The sequence below is a fragment of the Heteronotia binoei genome, chromosome 11, assembly GCF_032191835.1.
Source record: "Heteronotia binoei isolate CCM8104 ecotype False Entrance Well chromosome 11, APGP_CSIRO_Hbin_v1, whole genome shotgun sequence".
NCBI classification, from domain to species: domain Eukaryota; kingdom Metazoa; phylum Chordata; class Lepidosauria; order Squamata; family Gekkonidae; genus Heteronotia; species Heteronotia binoei.
Window position 1 is genome coordinate 84,639,310 of NC_083233.1, and position 17,724 is coordinate 84,657,033.

Consider the following 17,724-nt stretch of genomic DNA (forward strand, 5'->3'; position numbering starts at 1 on the left):
TCCTGTCTCCTCACACAGTGGCCAACCAACAGGGCACAGAGGCCAATGCCTTCCCCCGATGTTGCCTCCTGGCTCTGGGACTCGAGGACTAGTGCCTCTGTCACCAGGGCTAGTAGCCACTGATAGACCTCTCCTATCCACCCAATCCCCCTTTATTCCTGTTGCCATCACTACATCCTCTGGCAGCAAATTCCACATTTGAATCTCTGCCGGACGTCCTGTTCTAGCTCTTGTTATAAAGTGCTGTGGTTCAGCCTGACCCAGCAGTGACTGAACATCTCCTAAGGTTCAAATAGGATCCCCGCCCGCTGCTCCATGCTGCTGTGACTTTGTGGCTTGGCTTGAAGGCCTCCCGGTTGCTGCATCCTCTCCGGATGCCTTCTGTGTGGAGGAGCAGCCAGCAGGCTCTCAGGTGAGCATTTGCAGCCCACTCTTGTCCAGGGCCAAGCCCTCCTTGTGCAGCAATGTGGTGGGAAGAGGAGGTTGATGTGAGGCCCCAGAAGAAGGGCAGAAACTGTCGGGGGGGAAAGTGTTCTCAGAAAAATTGGAAACATGGGGGGGGGGCGTTCTTTTTAAGAAATCCTGTGAAATAGTTTCTCGTTTAGAATGCTTTTAAGACACAGTGCATTGCATAATTCCTCTATTTATGTCGATGTCACCAGAATATTGAATTCTCATCTCTGCGCCATCTGTGGATACTTTAATCCAGAGACTGGGACCATCAACAGGCCAGGCAAAAGAGAAAAGCCACAGGTTTGCAGGGAAATCTGGAATCTAAAAAACACACAAGCGCACAAAACGCAGCAAGGCTGCCGCGCCCGAAATAATAGAAGCAGCACCTGTAACTTTAAGAAACAAAAGCCCTCTGGGACCGCAAGAGGATGGCCAGGCTCCGGCCTCTTGGCAGAAGCGGTGTTTCCAGGCCCTTTCCAGGGAGGTTTGGGCTTTGGAGGGGGGTCTCATTGTGACCAGGCCAGGCAGCAGCCACTGAACAACTTGCTGCAGTGAGAATGCCACATCTCATCCAGGCTAACAACGGACCCTGCGCAAAAGTCAGTCTGCTGTCCTGGTGACTGTTGCAGGCTCCGATCTGGGATACCCTCCCTGCGCTGTGGAAGGAAACTCCCTGGGTGACGGTGGGCCGGCTCAGCAGGGGTGGGAAGGCAGGCATAGTCAGGAAGGGGGAAACTAAATGCCCCCCCAAGTCCTTGCAGGCCCCCTCCTCATGTGCCTCCGTGGAATGGGCAGGATAGAAATCTCAGGAATGGAATAATAAATGTATTTCAGTGTGACTGTTTTGTCTGCAGCTAATAACCTGTAGTGAGAATAACTTGGGAAGCCCCCCCCCCACCTTCGCAGCCCACCCAATGGCCGGGCAAACTAGCCAGAGTGCCTCATCCCGCGGGAGGGCTCCTCTCGCCTCTTCAAGGAGCAGCCCAAGCAAAAGGCTGGCACCTGGGGGCTGAGTGGGAAACGCCAGCAGGTGGCAACCCTGCACCCTGGAGCCAGTGGGGCGGGGGGGGGGGCTCACAAGAACATCTGGGGGAGGAGGCTGCTTTTAGCTAGGTGGCCCTCAGGCCAAGAAGGCTTCAGAGGGTCAGCCAGTACCTTGAGTTGCAGCTGTGAAGCCAACGGGCAGCCAGCGTGGCTGTGGCTGTGTCCAGGCGGACAGTCTGTCTTCCCATCCGCCAGGTTGCTGCATTCTGCACCGGCTGCAGTTTCCAGGGGGTCTTCAAGGGCAGGCCAGCACAGGGGGCACTGTAGTAATCCAGCCATAGAAAGACAGCAAAGAGGGGGGCATCCATTTGACTCACAAGGGAGGGCTACAGTCCCAGTCCCCCCCAGCATTTCTTTTTTAGGGGTGGGGAACTGAGACTTCTAAAAATCCCCCCCCCCCCCCCGTGGCCTCCAGGTTTTGGGAGACTTGACGTCTGCAGGGCAGGCCCTCCGTGATGCTGCCCCTCAGGCCTGGCTTTGCTGGGATGCAGCTGCTGATGAGCTGCAGGGGTCTTAAGTGTGGCGTGCAGCAGGAACACCCCCCCCCCCCCCCGTTGCCCGTGGCAGTGGGACGGGGCCAGGCAGACTCTGTCTTGGGCTGATCTTAGAGGGCTGGCTGCCGGCAGTGGAGCTCAGGGGCATTCATTCATCTCATCTCCACATCAAACCACTAAGCAAAGCAGCCTTCTCTCCCAACCCTGAGAAGGGAGGGGAACAGAGGCCTTTGGGGAGGGGGGAGGCGGCCCTGAGTGCTGATTCCTTGTACTGAGGGGAGGGGAGGGAGTCTTGGTATTGCTTTGCAGCTGTCAGCTGTCATTGCTGTGCTCCATCAAACTGAATTTCTGCAGGAGGGAACTGATGTGCCTCCCTCCCCCTTCCAGCTCACGGAGGGCCCAAAAGGACCCTGGCTACGGCTGCTTGTGCCAGGGGCCCATGACAGGCCCAGGCAAGCTGATGATCTTGGCGCAACCAGAGAGCCAGCCGTGGGGTCATGGCTAGGAGCGCGGTCTCTGATCTGGGAGAGCTGGGTTTGGTTTCCCACTCCTCCTCCTCCTCCACAGGCAGCCAGCTGCGTGACCTTGGGCCGGTCCCAGTTCTATCAGAGCTCTCTCAGCCCCACCTACCTCCCAGTGTCTGTTGTGGGGAGGGGAAACGAAGGAGATTGGAAGCCCCTCTGCGTGAAGCCTCTTCTCCCTGCCCCGGGCACAGCCTTCTTTCTGCGGCCCCCCTGCGGGTGGGGGCCTCCTCCAGGCAATCCGCGCTTCCAGGGGTGGTCCTCCTTTGGGCAGGGGTCTCCTGCTTGGGGTGGAGTGTTCCGTGCAGGAAGGACAGCCTCCAGTTTGGCCGAAAAGCAATTGCAGAAAGGTGGGGAGATAGGGGGAATATCCGGAGGGCTTTCAGGAAAGTGTGAGCTGTTGGGGAAGAGGAAACAGGGAAGGAATTGCAGAGAATATGCAGAAAGGGAAATTGTATGCTCAGGAGAGGAAAAGCAAGCTGGTGCCGGGAGGGGAGTTTGCCAGTCCCTTGCTGGGGGGGGAGGGGGTCTTGCTAGGCAGAACAGTGACCTTGGTGCTCCCCCCTCCCCCACCTTCAGACACGGTTTTGGTGGTCTGGGCAGGCACCCGCTGAACTTTGGCGCGCAGTTAGGGGCATGACGTCACTGAATGGTGAACATGAGCCCCCGGGGCTACTAAAGGCTGTTAGTGCAGTGGCGGCGGCCAGATGTCTGCTGGAATGGAGAAACCATCCCTGGGAAAGGAGGAGGAAGGAAACCAGAGTGCCTTCTGGAGAGCAAGGGAAAGTGCCAAGACTGAGCCTTCACCACAAAGTCCTCCTTCCTGGTGCTGCAGCCTCTTGGAGCAAGTGGGTGTGTGGTGTGTGGTGTGTGTGTGTGTGTGCTGGCTCTGTGCTGGGAGCATCCTGTCCAGAAGCCCTTACTCAGCATGTTCCTCTCTTCTGCAGCTTGGAGACCACTACTGGGGAGGAGAACTCTGGTTTTGTTATATTGCTTGCCTGGGTGACGTGCAGATCTTAGTGTGTCTGCCAGATTCTCTTTGCCTTCTGTTGGGAAAGCTACGCAGTCTGCAGCCTGCCAACAGGATTCCTCATGCTGGTCACAACACAACTTTGACTTTGGGGCAAATCCTCCAGACGGCTGCTGCTGCGTTGGTTTTGTTCCATGCATCTTGAATAAAGGCGCTTTGTTCTTCAGAAGAACAGTTCCCCAAAGTGACAGGGCAGCTGGGAGACGAGCTGTGGCAGCCATCTTTGTGGACAGCAGCTGGACAAGGAGTGTTCTTGAGCGGACAAAGTCCCTCCCTCCCTCTGCTGATGTGTACCCACCACAACTTAATCCACCAAAGCAAGGATGAAGAGGGGAGGTGAAGAAGACAAACTTTGCTGCCGTTTATAAGAGCTACCCTGGGGGCTGTCTTGGCCAGTGCCTACTTGCCCCCAGAACACAGAGCCACTTATGGGCTGAGCCAGGTTTCCATAGTGAAATCGCACAATGGAGCACTTGGGTCTCTGCTCCCTTCCTGGCCCCAGGAGTATCCTGTTAGTGGTGATGGGCTGGTGGTGATCCATGCCAGGTGATGTGCCAGCACTGCTTTGGGTGTCACCACCGTCCAGTTGAGGACTCGCGGGACAGAATGCGACTTCTGCCTTCGTCAGTAATATGGTCTCTCTTCTGGTGGCACAATTTGGACCAGGTTATTATCTTCTCACCTCCAGAACTTGATATCACTCTGACAACAGGTGCCTTCCTCTGGTGCTGGAGCACCCGCTGTGACTGAGATTCTTTCCGTTAACCAAGAGAGGACCCTCCAGGCCACTCACCTGGGACTTCTGGGGGTTCAAGAGGCCCTTCACGCTTTCCTCCCAAGGCTCCATGGCAAAGGCATGCAGGTGCCCATTGACAACCCAACCCAACCACCAAGTACTACAGCAGCAAGCCTTAGGCATGCCAGTGGAAAACCCAAGACTGGTGGTGCTGGGGGCTTTAGCATCCTTGCTGAGGCCAGGCTGTATTCAGGCTGGCTGTATTCGGCTGAATGCTTGAAAAATACTGATAACAAGGTATTTATGTAGTCTTCAGAGTGCTGCACAGAGATCTCCAAGGCCTTTTCTGGGGTTGCAACCTGGCCATGTTCTGTTCGGAGCCTGACAGGGAGTGGCTTGATATCTGGTTCCACAGTGAGAGAACAGGTGTTGGCTGTTGCACCTGGGCCTGAAGCGGCAGGAGTAGTGGCTCACCTCTTGCCCCCGCCCCATGAGCCGTGCAGGGGCGGCTCCTTCCTTGCCAGGTGGGCTGCAGTGAGCCAGATGGGGCGGGAATCGCTGACAGCACTTGGGTCTCTTGCCCCAGGACCTGGGGGCACTTTGGGCTGTGGCTTGGGAAGATGGCGGTGGTGCTCCCCCTCCTCCTCTTGATGCCCCCCAGGCAGAATGCTCAGACAGCAGCCATCCCCTCCCTCCCTCCCCCCTGCTCAGCCTTGTGAATCAGCCGGGAAGAAGACCTTCCTGAGGAGGGCTGTGAGGAGGACTCCGGCTGCCTGTTACAGGATCCTTTGCCAGAGCCCCCCCTCCCCCCAGGGACCCTGAGCAGAATGAATGTTGTAACATGCTTATGTTTCCAGAGTACGGAGAAGAGCCTTGAATAGACAAAACAGATCTTTTCCAAGACAATAGTTTTATTGTGCAGCCCTTTGGAAAGAGGGGAGCTTGCCTTTCAGCGGAGTGCTAAAAGAGTGGGCGGGGGAGGTTTGATCAAGGAGCCAGCCGAGGGCTCTGGCCACCTTTGCCGGGTTTCCCGAGACCCCCTGCCTGCAGAGCTGTGTTGCTGAAGGGTGGAGGTTGGTGTGTTCAGGTGGGCTGGCTTGGCGAGATTCCTGGATGAGTGGAAAGCCATCCTCTCTTGCCCCCCCCCCCCGGAAAAATTAAAGGCTGAGATTTCTCCAGCTGTTTATAGGAGTGGAGGATTAAAAGGGCTGCTGAAGTGGCTGTGATGCCTGGGGCAATGGGTTCCTCCTGCCATTTGTGGTGCCCCCCCCCCCCGGGGCTTCTGTTTCTGGAGAGGTCTGGAGTGACTCCCTTGGCTGGAGCTGAGGAGTGGAGCCCTCTAGCACAGCAGTTCAGAAGCTGGAGCAGAGCGGCTGGCCTGCCTGCTGGGGAGTTTGGGGTGGGGGAGGGGGAGAGTGCTGCCATTTTGTGCCCCAAGGTGTCCTGAAGGCTGAGCAGCTGTCTTCTTCGCTGTCCTCCAGGATGATGTTCAAGACTCCTCCTCAAACAGAAGAGAAGGAGACGGCAGGCCTCTGAACCTGCAAAGATGCGACTGTCCGCTCTTCTGGGCTTTCTGTGAATTGTTGCGTTTGATGAAGTGTTAATGTAATACGAATTATGATGGAATTCTTTGTCTTTGCCACTTGGGGCTCTCCAGTGCAGCCCCTTCTAGTCTAAGGGAATTAATCAATGCAGTTTGTCTTCTCATCCATCTTGCTGAATCGGTGGAGCTGCCCTCTGCTGACCCAGCCTGTTCTCGCTGGGATCTTGGGCTGCCCCCTTTCCCGCCCCCTCCTCCTGCCTGGGGGTGCAGCTGGAGCCTGGAAAGAGGAAATGAAACGGGGTGCCAAAATGCTTAGTAGAGGGTGTTGGCATCCCAGTTCCCTGGTGGTGGCTCTGAAATCAAGTCCCAGTAACTTTTCAGTAGGGCACGGGGAGCCCTTGAGGGGTATGATCTATGCATCCCTAAATGAGGGCACATTTAGACTGGATTTGGGGGTGGGCTTGAATGGTGGGGGGTGGTCAGCGTGTGCCTGACGGAGGCGAGGTTTGCAGTGGTGACCTTCTTTCGGTCTTTGCTGGCTGTTTCAGTCTTTCAGTAGTTCTGCCTTTGTTCTGGTGGCCACAAAGGTGTGAAGTGTGCTCCTCCCCCCCCCCCCCCCGCCACCTGAGCCCGTTCACCTCCATGCCACAGGCACCTTTGCCAGGTGAAGGGACCATGTTGAGGAAGCCCTTTGTGGAGACACAGGATGCCTGGCTCCTGGGCACTTCGGCATTTGCTTCCCTAACCCTGCTGCAGTGAGGCTCAGTTTATTGTGCATCCGCTGAACAGAGCAGGTAGTGCTTCCCTGCGTGAAGGATTTTGCTGCTGTGTGGTTGTTTATGAGGTGAAGCAGAACTGTCCCCTCAGGCCAGGCAGCAGCAGGATGGTGTGTGTGTGTTGTGCACATGCGTGCTGTGCGTAGGCTGTGTGTGTGTGTGAGTTATTATCCACCTGCTGCAGGATCCCACACGGCAAGCTAGAGGGAGGGGATGACAACACCCTGCCCCCCTCCCCTGCTGCTGAGGCTGTGGTGGATTTGGGACAGTTTCCCTGCCGGGTGTCTCCCCTGGCCCCACCCCCGTTCCTGACCACCTCTGTCTATACATCTCTGCCTGATGAAATGTGGTCCCCGCGTTTGGTAGTACAAGCCATTGGGTTGGGGTTGCTTGGCAACTGCAGGCGGGGTGTGTGGTGGGAGCAGCAGGCCACAGGAGGGCTAAGCCACACTGAGGGGCTGCAGGGGGGAGTGGGGGGAAGCAGGGAGACAGCCGTGGGAAGCTATGTTTCCGCCACCCCTTGGTGCTCCGGGGGTTGCTGCCGTGGCTTGTTTGTGGCTGAGCCCCCTCGGCCTGTAGCCCCTCTTTCCCAAACCACGGCTTGCAGGCCAGGCTACGGGAAAGGCCCAGCTGAGCTCTTTGAATGGCAAGGGTCACAGGTGTGCAAAGGGCAGCGCCCTGTTTCAACCAACCAGTTCCCAATGCGATTTTGGGCTGTATCAACAGAAGCATAGTGTCCAGAGCAAACAAAGTGGCGGTATTGCTTTACTCTGCTCTGGTAAGACCTCCCCTGGAGTCTTTTGTTCAGTTTTGAGCACCACATTTTAAGAAGGATCTAGACAAGCTGGAACGGGTCCAGAGGAGGGCGACAAAGATGGTGAGGGGTCTGGAGACCAAGTCCTATGAAGAAAGGCTGAAGGAGCTGGGTAACTTTAACCTGGAGAGGAGATGACTTAGAGGTGATATGATCACCATCTTCCAAGTACTTGAAGGGCTGTCCTATAGAGGATGGTGCAGAATTTTTTTCTGTTGATCCAGAAGGCAGGACCAGAACCAATGGGTTGAAATTAAATCAGATGAGTTTCTAGCTGAACATCCAGAAGTACTTCCTGACGGTTGGAGCAGTTCCTCAGTGGAACAGGCTTCCTCAGGAGATGGTGGGCTCTTCTTCTTTGGACATTTTTAAGCAGAGGCTAGATGGCCATCTGGCAGCTATGCTGATCCTGTGAATTTAGGGGGAGGTGTTTGTGAGTTTCCTGCATTGCGCAGGGGGTTGGACTAGATGACCCTGGAGGTCCCTTCCAACTCTAGGATTCTACGAAGCCCTGAACGCAGCATGTACACAGTAGTTAGTCGAATCTGGAGGTTGTGACAGCACGGATCAGGATGGCAGACTGCAAGTAAGGATCCCTAAGAGCCTCCTGCTCTTGAGAAATGTGTTCCACAGGAAGGAGTTCCATTTCCTCCAAACCAGCAACCTTCCTGAGCTGCGTTTCCTCTGCCTTGTCCAGCTTCCACTTCGGCTTGTTCTTCCTTAGCTACTTGTGTGGGTCTTCTCCAGACTTTGGTTGGAACCAAGTCTTTCCCCATTGAACATTGAGGGTCCAAGATCTTGTCTCCCTCAGGGCAGGGCAGGGGGTGAGTGTGAGGCTTCTGGTCCTAGTACGGCTCTTGCAGCACATCTTGATCAGATGAAATGTTTCTGTGGCTGGGGCCAGGAGGCCTCCTGGGAGAAGGTAGCAGGCGCAGGGCTGGAATCAAGGCCATTTCTATTCAGCGGCCCCCTGTAAGTCTCAGTGAGGTTAGCAGAGCCTGTTCAGTAACCAGGTAACAGCAGAGGTCACCCATTAAAGCCGCCTTCTTCTACCTGGAGATGCTGCACTTGAAGCCTCAGACAAAACCAGAGAGGGCTGCCTGTTTCCTGTCCAGTGAACCACAGGAATGAACAAGTTGCCTGGAGAGTATCCAGTAAATAATTCATAGGTTCAGCATCGCAGTAAAACTGCCCTGCTGTCTTTGGACACCAGACAGCTACTCGCTGGGGGAATCTCTCCTGGAACTGCCCAGGCAGGCAGGCAGACAGCAATACCTGGACGGAGGGCACTGGGGTAGGGGGAGGGCTCTTCCAAAGGGGTTGGGGGAAAGCGGCTTTTTCTGCCTGCCCTGTCACTGCCGGGTAGCCAGAAAGCCGCGAACTGGGTGGACTGGCCAGAAGCACAAGTGCCTTTTCGGGGCCAAGCAGTGGTGAAGTTTGATGGTTCTGCTCCCCAGTTGTAAAAGGGGCTCTGAAGAAAGAAACATTCTGCCTCTCCCAATATCCTCCCCAAAGAGCTTTATGCTCGGATGAACAACATCCATTCATTTGGAGATCCCCGCCCGAGAGACATCCACTTAGTCTTGACCACAGCCAGTGTTCTCAGCTCAGGTTCCAGGCTGGTGGAGCATGCTACCAGCTGAGGGAGCCCCCAGTGACACTCGCTCCATGCTCAGAAGACGACAAAAACAAAACTCTCCAGGATCTCTGGCCAAACTGGCCTGGAGACAAATTGCTACCTACCCCAAAGGGGCCATCAGCATTTCCCTGGACTTGCAAGAAGGGGCCACAAGAACTGAGCCCTGCTGCAGCCCTTCCTGCCCACCTTCCCATGACCTGCCTCATTCACAGAATCAGCATTGCAGTCAGACGGCCATCTAGCTTCTGCTTAAAAACTTCCAAAAAAGGAGAGCCCACCACGTCCCGAGGAAGCCTGTTCCACTGAGGAACCGCTCTAACGGTCAGGAAGTTTTTCCTAATGTTCAGCCGGAAACTCTTATGATTTAATTTCAACCTGTTGGTTCTGGTCCTACCTTCCAGGGCCACAGAAAACAATTCCACCCCATCCTCTAGATGACAGCCTTTCTAGTACTTGAAGATGGTGATCATATCACCTCTCAGTTATCTCCTCTCCAGGCTAAACGTGCCGAGCTCCTTCAGCCTTCTTAAATTGTGCTACCCTAAACTGAACACAGTACTCCAGGTGAGGCCTTACTGAGGAGAAGTAGAGCTGAGCCGTTCTGCCCTCTCTTCATCCCGTTGCAGTTGTATTAATCTTCATATGTGTTATTGCTGTGTTGTCAGCCACCCCCCCCCCCGCAGCCTTCTTGCAGGGGAGGGAGGGCTCAAAGTCACATCAATAAATCAATCAGGATGGGATCAGTGGAAGCTGGGTCTGCTGACTGATGTACTAATTATAATCTGCATTTCTGTTCATGAATCCACAAAGCGAGATTAATAAAAAACTGAAATGCATCTTAAAAAGAAGGGGGTGTTCCACGCAGAGAAACTTGCTTTGTGGCCATGATCCCAAGATGCTGTTGACAGACTGAGGTTCCAAGCAGGGATTTAGAATAGAGCTTCTTTTTGGCCTCCATATTGGGATGTGGCCTTTTGGCTTTGCTGAGAAAAGATGAATTGGGGAAGCCCTCTCTGTCTTGGTGCTGAGCTCCTTTCCCGAGGTCTGGCACTGCAGTCCCCTCTGATGTTCTGTGCCTCAGGTGCAGACGGGATGACTGCTTCTTCTTCTTCTTCTTCAGCAGCAGCAGCAGCCCGGCCCTGCTTCATTAACCGGTTTGATAATTTCACAACTTGACCAGCACATGGAGCTCAGCAATGCTCCTGCCTGCTTGGTGTGTGCGTGTGTGCGTGCTTGCCAATGTCCCTGCCTCCGCCCCACTTGCCCTCTCTCCAGCCGGGGCACGGGGCATCTCTTGGGAGGGAATGGCCTGCCACCTCTCTGCCTAGTTCTCAGCCACTCCCCTCCCCCCTCACAGCCGCTCCTGGGGGTGAGATGACCCTCCTTTTTCAAAGCCTGCGTGTGGATCAGACCTCAAGTGGGGAGAGAAGGGTTCTCTTCTGCCTGGTTAACCAAGGGAGTCTTTTCCAAAGGCATCTGCAGCCCTTTGAAGTGAGTTATGGAAGATCTGGCCTGGGACACTCCTCTCCTCCTGGAAGCCTCCCAAATGGCCCTGCCTAGTGCCCACAGAGCTCTCCTTTGCAGGGGGGGGGGGTTGCACAAGAGCCAGGGGGAGGCCAGGGTGGCAGAAGGGGGGAGGAGGAGCAGGAGAGAGCTGGAGGGTCACAATGAGTGCTTCTTTGGGAAGCAGCCAAGGGGGGGAGGGCTGGGTCTCAGAGGGAAATTTCCCCTCCCCTTGAGAAAACCAAGGTCTCCAGAACTGTTGTAACCCTTTCCCTCACCCTGTGCCCCTCCTCCCCTGGGGAAAGGAGCTCTTCGTGTTTGGGGGGGGGAGGCAGCCCCCCAGTGTCCCTCTCCTGCTCCAGCTGGCCTCTCACCAGCAGCTGCTTTGCAGAGAAAGGCAGAGTGATGAAGAGGTCGAATCAGGGCTGTCCTGTCTCAGACCTCCAACCTCACACACTCGCACACCAGTGGAAGCCAATTTCCTCTTCCTCCCCAAGGGTTCCTGGGGAGTCTGCAAGGCCTGCCCTCGGATGCTAAGGCAGGCACGTGGCTGAGTGTTTGGGAAGGGGAGAACCAGGGCTTCTGGTCTTGACAGGTTTGCCTCTCTCTGGGATGGTGATCACAGGGCTGCCTTCTCAGGTGTTCCAGCCCCAACCATCTGCAGCATGTGGAAGGAAGACTGTTCAGCAGGAAGTGCCAACCTTCACCTGCTTTCCTGGGCACATCTGTTTCATCAGGCAAAGCCCTTTGGTGGGACACTGAGGTTTCCCAGCTAGATGTCCGAGGCACTGGGGTATTAGATTTACACATCACTTCACAGTGTGGCTTATGGAGTGTGTTCTATTGTCTGTGTGCTTGGTGCATTTTTAAAATGTTATTATTCTCTAGTAGCATAACCCAGTTTCATTGCACCGTTTGTTGTTTATATTTTACTGGTCTTTATTGCTGTGTTTCTATCATTCTGTAATTCACAGAATAGAGAATTCACAGGATAGAGAAGGTAGAGAAAGAAGGACTTTTCTTCCTTTCTCACAATACAAGAACTCATGGGCACTCAATGAAATTGCTGAGCAGTCAGGTTAGAACTGATAAAAGGAAGTCCTTCTTCACGCAAAGGGTGATTAACACATGGAGTTCACTGCTGCAGGAGGTGGTGGCAACTACAAGCATAGACAGCTTCAAGAGGGGAATGGATAAGCATATGGAGCAGAGGTCCATCAGTGGCTATTAGCCACAAGGTATTGTTGGAAAAAAAACCCCAAGTGCCATTAAGAGGTCCACCAGTGGGAAGAAGCCCTTCCACTGTGCCCCCCCCCCCCCCCGAGCACCAGAATCCAGAGCATCACTGCCCCAGACAGAGTTCCAAGAATAAGCTGTGGCTAAGAGCCACTGATGGACCTCTGCTCCATATGCTTATCCAATCCCCTCTTGAAGCTGGCTATGCTTGCAGCCGCCACCACTTCCTGTGGCAGTGAATTCCATGTTTTAATTGTCCTTTGGGTGAAGAAGTACTTCCTTTTATCCATTCTAACCCAACTGCTCAGCAATTTCATTGCATGCCCGTGAGTTCTTGTATTGTGAGAAAGGGAGAAAAGTACTTCTTTCTCTACCTTCTTTAAAAAGGCAAATGCAATTTTGGGCTGTATCAACAGAAGTATAGTGTCCAGATCACGTGAAGTGATGGTATCGCTTTAATCTGCTCTGGTAAGATCTCACCTGGAATCTTGTGTTCAGTTTTGGGCACCACAATTTAAGAAGGATCTAGACAAGCTGGAATGGGTCCAGCGGTGAGGGGTCCAGATGAAGATGGTGAGGGGTCTGGAGACCAAGTCATAGGAGGAAAGGTTGAAGGAGCTGGGCCTGTTTAGCCTGGAGAGGAGGCGGCTGAGAGGTGATATGATCACCATCTTCAAGTACTTGAAGGGCTGTCCTATAGAGGATGGTGTGGAATTGTTTTCTATGGCCCCGGAAGGTAGGACCAGAACCAGTGGGTTGAAATTAAATCAGAAGAGATTCCGGCTCAACATTAGGAAGAACTTCCTGACCATTAGAGCAGTTCCTCAGTGGTACAGGCTTCCTTGGGAGGTGGTGGGCTCTCCTTCCTTGGAGGTTTTTAAACAGAGGCCATCTGACAGCAATGAAGATCCTGTGAATTTAGGGGGAGGGGTTTGTGAGTTTCCTGCATTGTGCAGGGGGTGGACTAGATGATCCTAGAGGTCCCTTCCAACTCTACGATTCTGTGATTCTATCCTGTGCATAATCTTGTAGACCTTGCTCATGTCACCCCGCAGCCGACGTGCCTGGGCTCCTCATCCTGGGTGAGGCAGGCCTTGAGAGGAGAACCTGCAGATCCTACGAGAGATGCTGTAGTGTGGGAAATAGGTTTGCCTCACCCTGTGCAACCCCCCAAACCCCCTCCCATGAAGTGCTGGGGAGGGAATCACAGGCACCTGGGTCAGTTGCAGACTCTGCTGCAATAAGCAGACAGTGACAACCAAACCATTCCCATTAGAGAGACTGTCTGTGCCATGCTGTTCATATGGGAAGGCAGAGGCTCTGAGGGGGGGGGGAATGGTAGGAACCCCCCCCCAACACACACACCAGCTTCTCTTCAGCAATGGACAGCACCCCTCCCACACACACATCAGGTCATAAGAACATAAGAGAAGCCATGTTGGATCAGGCCAACGGCCCATCCAGTCCAACACTCTGTGTCACATAAGAACATAAGAGAAGCCATGTTGGATCAGGCCAATGGCCCATCCAGTCCAACACTCTGTGTCATAAAGAACATAAGAGAAGCCATGTTGGATCAGGCCAATGGCCCATCCAGTCCAACACTCTGTGTCACATAAGAACAGAAGAGAAGCCCTGTTGGATCAGGCCAATGGCCCATCCAGTCCAACACTCTGTGTCACATAAGAACATAAGAGAAGCCATGTTGGATCAGGCCAACGGCCCATCCAATCCAACACTCTGTGTCACATAAGAACATAAGAGAAGCCATGTTGGATCAGGCCAACGGCCCATCCAATCCAACACTCTGTGTCACATAAGAACATAAGAGAAGCTCTGTTGGATCAGGCCAGTGGCCCATCCAATCCAACACTCTGTGGCACATAAGAACATAAGAGAAGCTGTGTTGGATCAGTCCAATGGCCCATCCAGTCCAACACTCTGTGTCACAAAAGAGAAGCCCTGTTGGATCAGGCCAGTGGCCCATCCAGTCCAACACTCTGTGTCATAAAGAACATAAGAGAAGCTCTGTTGGATCAGGCCAGTGGCCCATCCAGTCCAACACTCTGTGTCACATAAGAACAGAAGAGAAGCCATGTTGGATCAGGCCAATGGCCCATCCAGTCCAACACTCTGTGTCACACAGTGGCAAAGAAATTTATATACACACACACACTGTGGCTAATAGCCACTGATGGACCTGTGCTCCATATTTTTATCTAAACCCCTCTTGAAGGTGGCTATACTTGTGGCCGCCACCACCTCCTGTGGCAGTGAATTCTACCACCTCCTGTGGCAGTGAGGTCCTGGGTGGGGGTGACATTTTGGGAGAGGGGACTCTAGCTGCCCTTCTCCCCCCAGGCCAAGGCATGACTCACAGCCCTCCCTTCTTCTTGCTGGAGGGAAGCAGACTGCTGCTGCTGGCTTTCGGGAGAGGGAGCGGTGGAGGTCGCAGGGAAGGCAGCCTGGCTCGTGTTGGGTCTGAGCCTGGAGGGACCTTGGAGGCAAAGCCCAGTGGGACGGCCGAGACCGGAGGGTGCCCTGAAGCCGTCTCCTGCCTGAATAGCCTTCCTGGGGAGATGGTCAGAAGCACCCAGGAGCAAGTGGACCTCAGCTGCCGCCTCCGCTTCGTACTGGGGACAGGTGTGGGCACCCAGGGGGCAACATGGCCATGGGGGGGGTGCTGCCTCAGGAAGAGCCCATGAGGGCATTCTTGAGGGACTCCCGAAGTCCCCCCCCCCACAGTCCAGACAGGATGAAGGGAGGGAGGGGCTGGGGGCAGGTCTGTCAGTGCTGCAGTGTAGCCCTGAGTCCACTGCGGGGGATGGGGGGCACAAAGTGTTGGGCTGTCCCTTACAAGGGAATGAAGGTTCCCTCTTCCTGGAGTGCCTAAGGCAGCAGCTTCATTGCATTTTCTTGGGCTTTCCTATAAAATAGCACCTGAATCTTCTTGGCCGACCAGAAACTCTATCTGAGGAGCAGCAGGTAGAGCAGAGCCTTCAAGGGAGGGGCTGGGCTGAAGTCAGAAGAGATGGGGAGATCCTGCTGCCCCCCTTCCCTGCGAGAATCACAGGCCCGAACAGTGAATGTGGCAGTTATTGCTGCTGTATAGACTGTGTCTTCTTAGGACAAGGAAGAAAGAAGAAATGTGAGGTGACACAGGAACAGAAGCGCCACAAGGTGGGAACAGCCTGCCAGAGAGGTGAATTCCCTCAGTTCTTCAACTGGAAGGGATGGCTTTTGATGTCTCTCTCTGTTTGAATTAAATAGACGGCCAGGAGGCCGCAGAGGGATGCTGAGAGAAAGAACTTTGGATGTCTGTTGCTTCTGCTCAAGGCAATCCAGAGTGATTTTGGAGAGAAAAGAGGCTTCCCGTTGCTGTTTCCCAGTGAATGTGTGCAGTCCTGCCTGGCAGGGGCTCTTGGAGAGCCACATCAAAATCCTGTGCTTCTGCCCTAGTGCTGCTGCTTTTATCCCAGCTGGTGGCCTTGCCTTTCTTCCGGAGCATTCACTGGTGCACCTTTGAGCACAGAATAGCACTGGGGGGGAGGCTGCCTCTTTTATATCTTCCCTGATTGTTAGCGGCTGCTGTGCTTCCATTGGGAGGGCTGGAGGGAAGGTGTCGGAGGGCAGAGTCTCTTGACCTCAAGGCGGCTTCTGAGAGCCAACAAGCTACTCCATCAGGTGCATCTTTACGCGTGCGCGGTGAAGCATTTCATATGAACTCTAGCTATTCAGCATTTCATTGTAAAGCATAACTAAGTCAGTGGCTTGCAACTGATTTGCTTGTTCTTCCTTAATGCAGAAGTAAAGGCAAGACCATTTTTAAGCCCGACTCCCAGCTGGATAGCAACCTTTGCTCCAGCCTTGTTGGCTTTGGGTGAATGAAAAATGCATGGAGCCAGCTTGCTTGTCCTATGACCAGTGGAGTGCTTACAGAACCAGGTCCCTGAAGTTGTAGTTCCAGAAGGGAGGCCTCTGACAGCCATATTGATGAATGTCGGAACTGCAGCCCCAATCTGTGGCTGTATTTGCCAAACGGAGAGGCGGGGATGGAGCCTGCCTGCCTGGGAGATGCCTGTGCCCCCCGCCTGCCTGCCTGCTCCCCCTGGGGCCTCCGCGCGGTCTCTGGCTCGGGCCGCTGTCCTGGCCGAGCAGTGGAGGGAGGGGGCGGGCTGCACGCTTGCCTTGACGTGGCGGCGGCGGCAGGAGCGCTAGGGCCCGGGGGGCGGGCGGGCGGCTTTTGCGCACGGCGACGTCGGGCGGGCGGGCGGGCGGGCGGGGCGGCCGGAGCGCGCTGTCAGCTGGGCTGGGCTGGGCTGGGCTGGCGTCGGGCTGCCGCTGGGGCTCCGCATGGGCGCCGCCCGGCCCGGGCCCGGCGGGGAGGATGGCGCGGCCCGCGCGGCTGGAGCTGGGCCGGCCCCTCGCAGCAGCCGCCGCCTCGTGAGCCCCCCGCCGCCCCCCGCCCGCCGCCTCGGCGCGCCTTGAGGCTCCGGCCGCAGCCCTGCCCGCCCCTCCCAACATGATGAAATGGCAGCCCCGGAAGAAGGTGAGCCTTTGTGTGGCCGGCGCGGCGCCCGCGGGCGGAGGGGGGGGGGGGAGGGGGGCTGCGACGGGGCGGGCGGGCGACCCCCTCCCCCTCCCCCCCCCCCCGGGACGCAGAGGCCGCCCCCTGCCCCGGCTGCTCCCTCCGGCCTGCCCAGTTCCTGGCGCGGCCCTGAGTGATGCGCTGGGGGGGTGGAGCGTGTTGGGCTGGCCGGGGATTTGGAGCTGTGCCACCCCGCCCCTGGCCTGACGCTCACCACCGCCCACTCTCAGGTCCCTCCTTTCAGGAGGGGACTGGATCAACTTCTGGAGCAGAGGTCCATCAGTGGCTCTTAGCCACAGTGTGTTGTTGGAACTCTCTGTCTGGGGCAGTGATGCTCTGGATTCCTGGTGCTTGGGGGGGGGGGGGAGCACAGTGGGACGGCTTCTAGTGTCCTGGACCCACCGGTGGACCTCCTAATGGCATCTGGCTTCTTTGGCCAGTGTGTGAAACAGTGTTCAGCTGGATGAGCCATTGGCCTGATCCAACATGGCTTCTCCTATGTTCTGTCTGGGGCAAGTGATGCTCTGTATTCTTGGGGCTGGGGGGGCACACAGTGGGAGGGCTTCTAGTGTCCTGGCCCCACTGATGGACCTCCTGCTGGCATCTGGTTTCTTTGACCAGTGTGTGAAACAGTGCTCAACTGGATGGGCCATTGGCCTGATCCAACATGGCTTCTCTTCTGTTCTTATGTTTAGGGCAAGTGATGCTCTGTATTCTGGGTGCTTCCGGGGGGGGCGGGGCAGGCAACAGTGGGAGGTCTTCTAATGTCATGGCCAGAGGGCAAAACTGGGCTCCGTTTCACAGGGTTTCCCCAAGGAATACCAGGGCCATCTCCTGGCTGTACAACACACGCTGCCACGTGATAAGAATATGATGCCTTTGGGCACCTGGATGCCTCGTGCCGGGGCCCAGACCTTGCATGGCAAATCTGTGCCAGGTGCAGACTTCACTTCATAGCCGACTCTCAATGACTCCAGTGATGTTTGGGTGGGCGTGTCACTCTCACGTCCTTTCCTCTTCTATCCATGGTGGGTGAGAAGGGACGTGGGAGCCCTGGGTTCAGCATCTGCACCCTCCGTGGATTCCTGCATGGGAATTGCAGCCGCTGAGCTCACTGCCCTTGGGAAACAAAAGCCCCAAAGTGCAGGAAGTACCAGGTGGGGGGTGGGGGATAGGTATTCACTTTCCTGTGGGAGATTTGGGTTGCACCCTTGAGCTTCTTTGTATTTCTTGGGGTTTCCCCCATCTGCCCTGTGCTCTTTCCCAAACCTGCTTTGCCGTAATGTTTTGGGAAAGGCCAGAAGGAAGCCAGGGTGGCACCGGTGTGTGTGTGGGGGAAGTCTGTGG

At 55.5% G+C, this 17,724-nt stretch overlaps 1 protein-coding gene across 2 annotated transcripts in view; it reads left to right on the forward strand.

The window, feature by feature from the left end:
- The window catches only part of TTC28 (tetratricopeptide repeat domain 28), a 110,450-nt gene that overhangs the window by 28,695 nt on the left and 64,031 nt on the right, over nucleotides 1-17,724 (forward strand). Inside the window, exon 1 of one of the 2 annotated variants that reach the window (XM_060249015.1) lies at nucleotides 16,291-16,338. The exons of the other annotated variant lie outside the window; for it this stretch is intronic. Within the exon in view, the coding sequence (XP_060104998.1) occupies nucleotides 16,312-16,338 (27 nt within the window). The 5' untranslated portion in view covers nucleotides 16,291-16,311. Of the gene's footprint in view, nucleotides 1-16,290; nucleotides 16,339-17,724 lie in introns of those variants that run through there. 2 annotated transcript variants of the gene reach the window in all.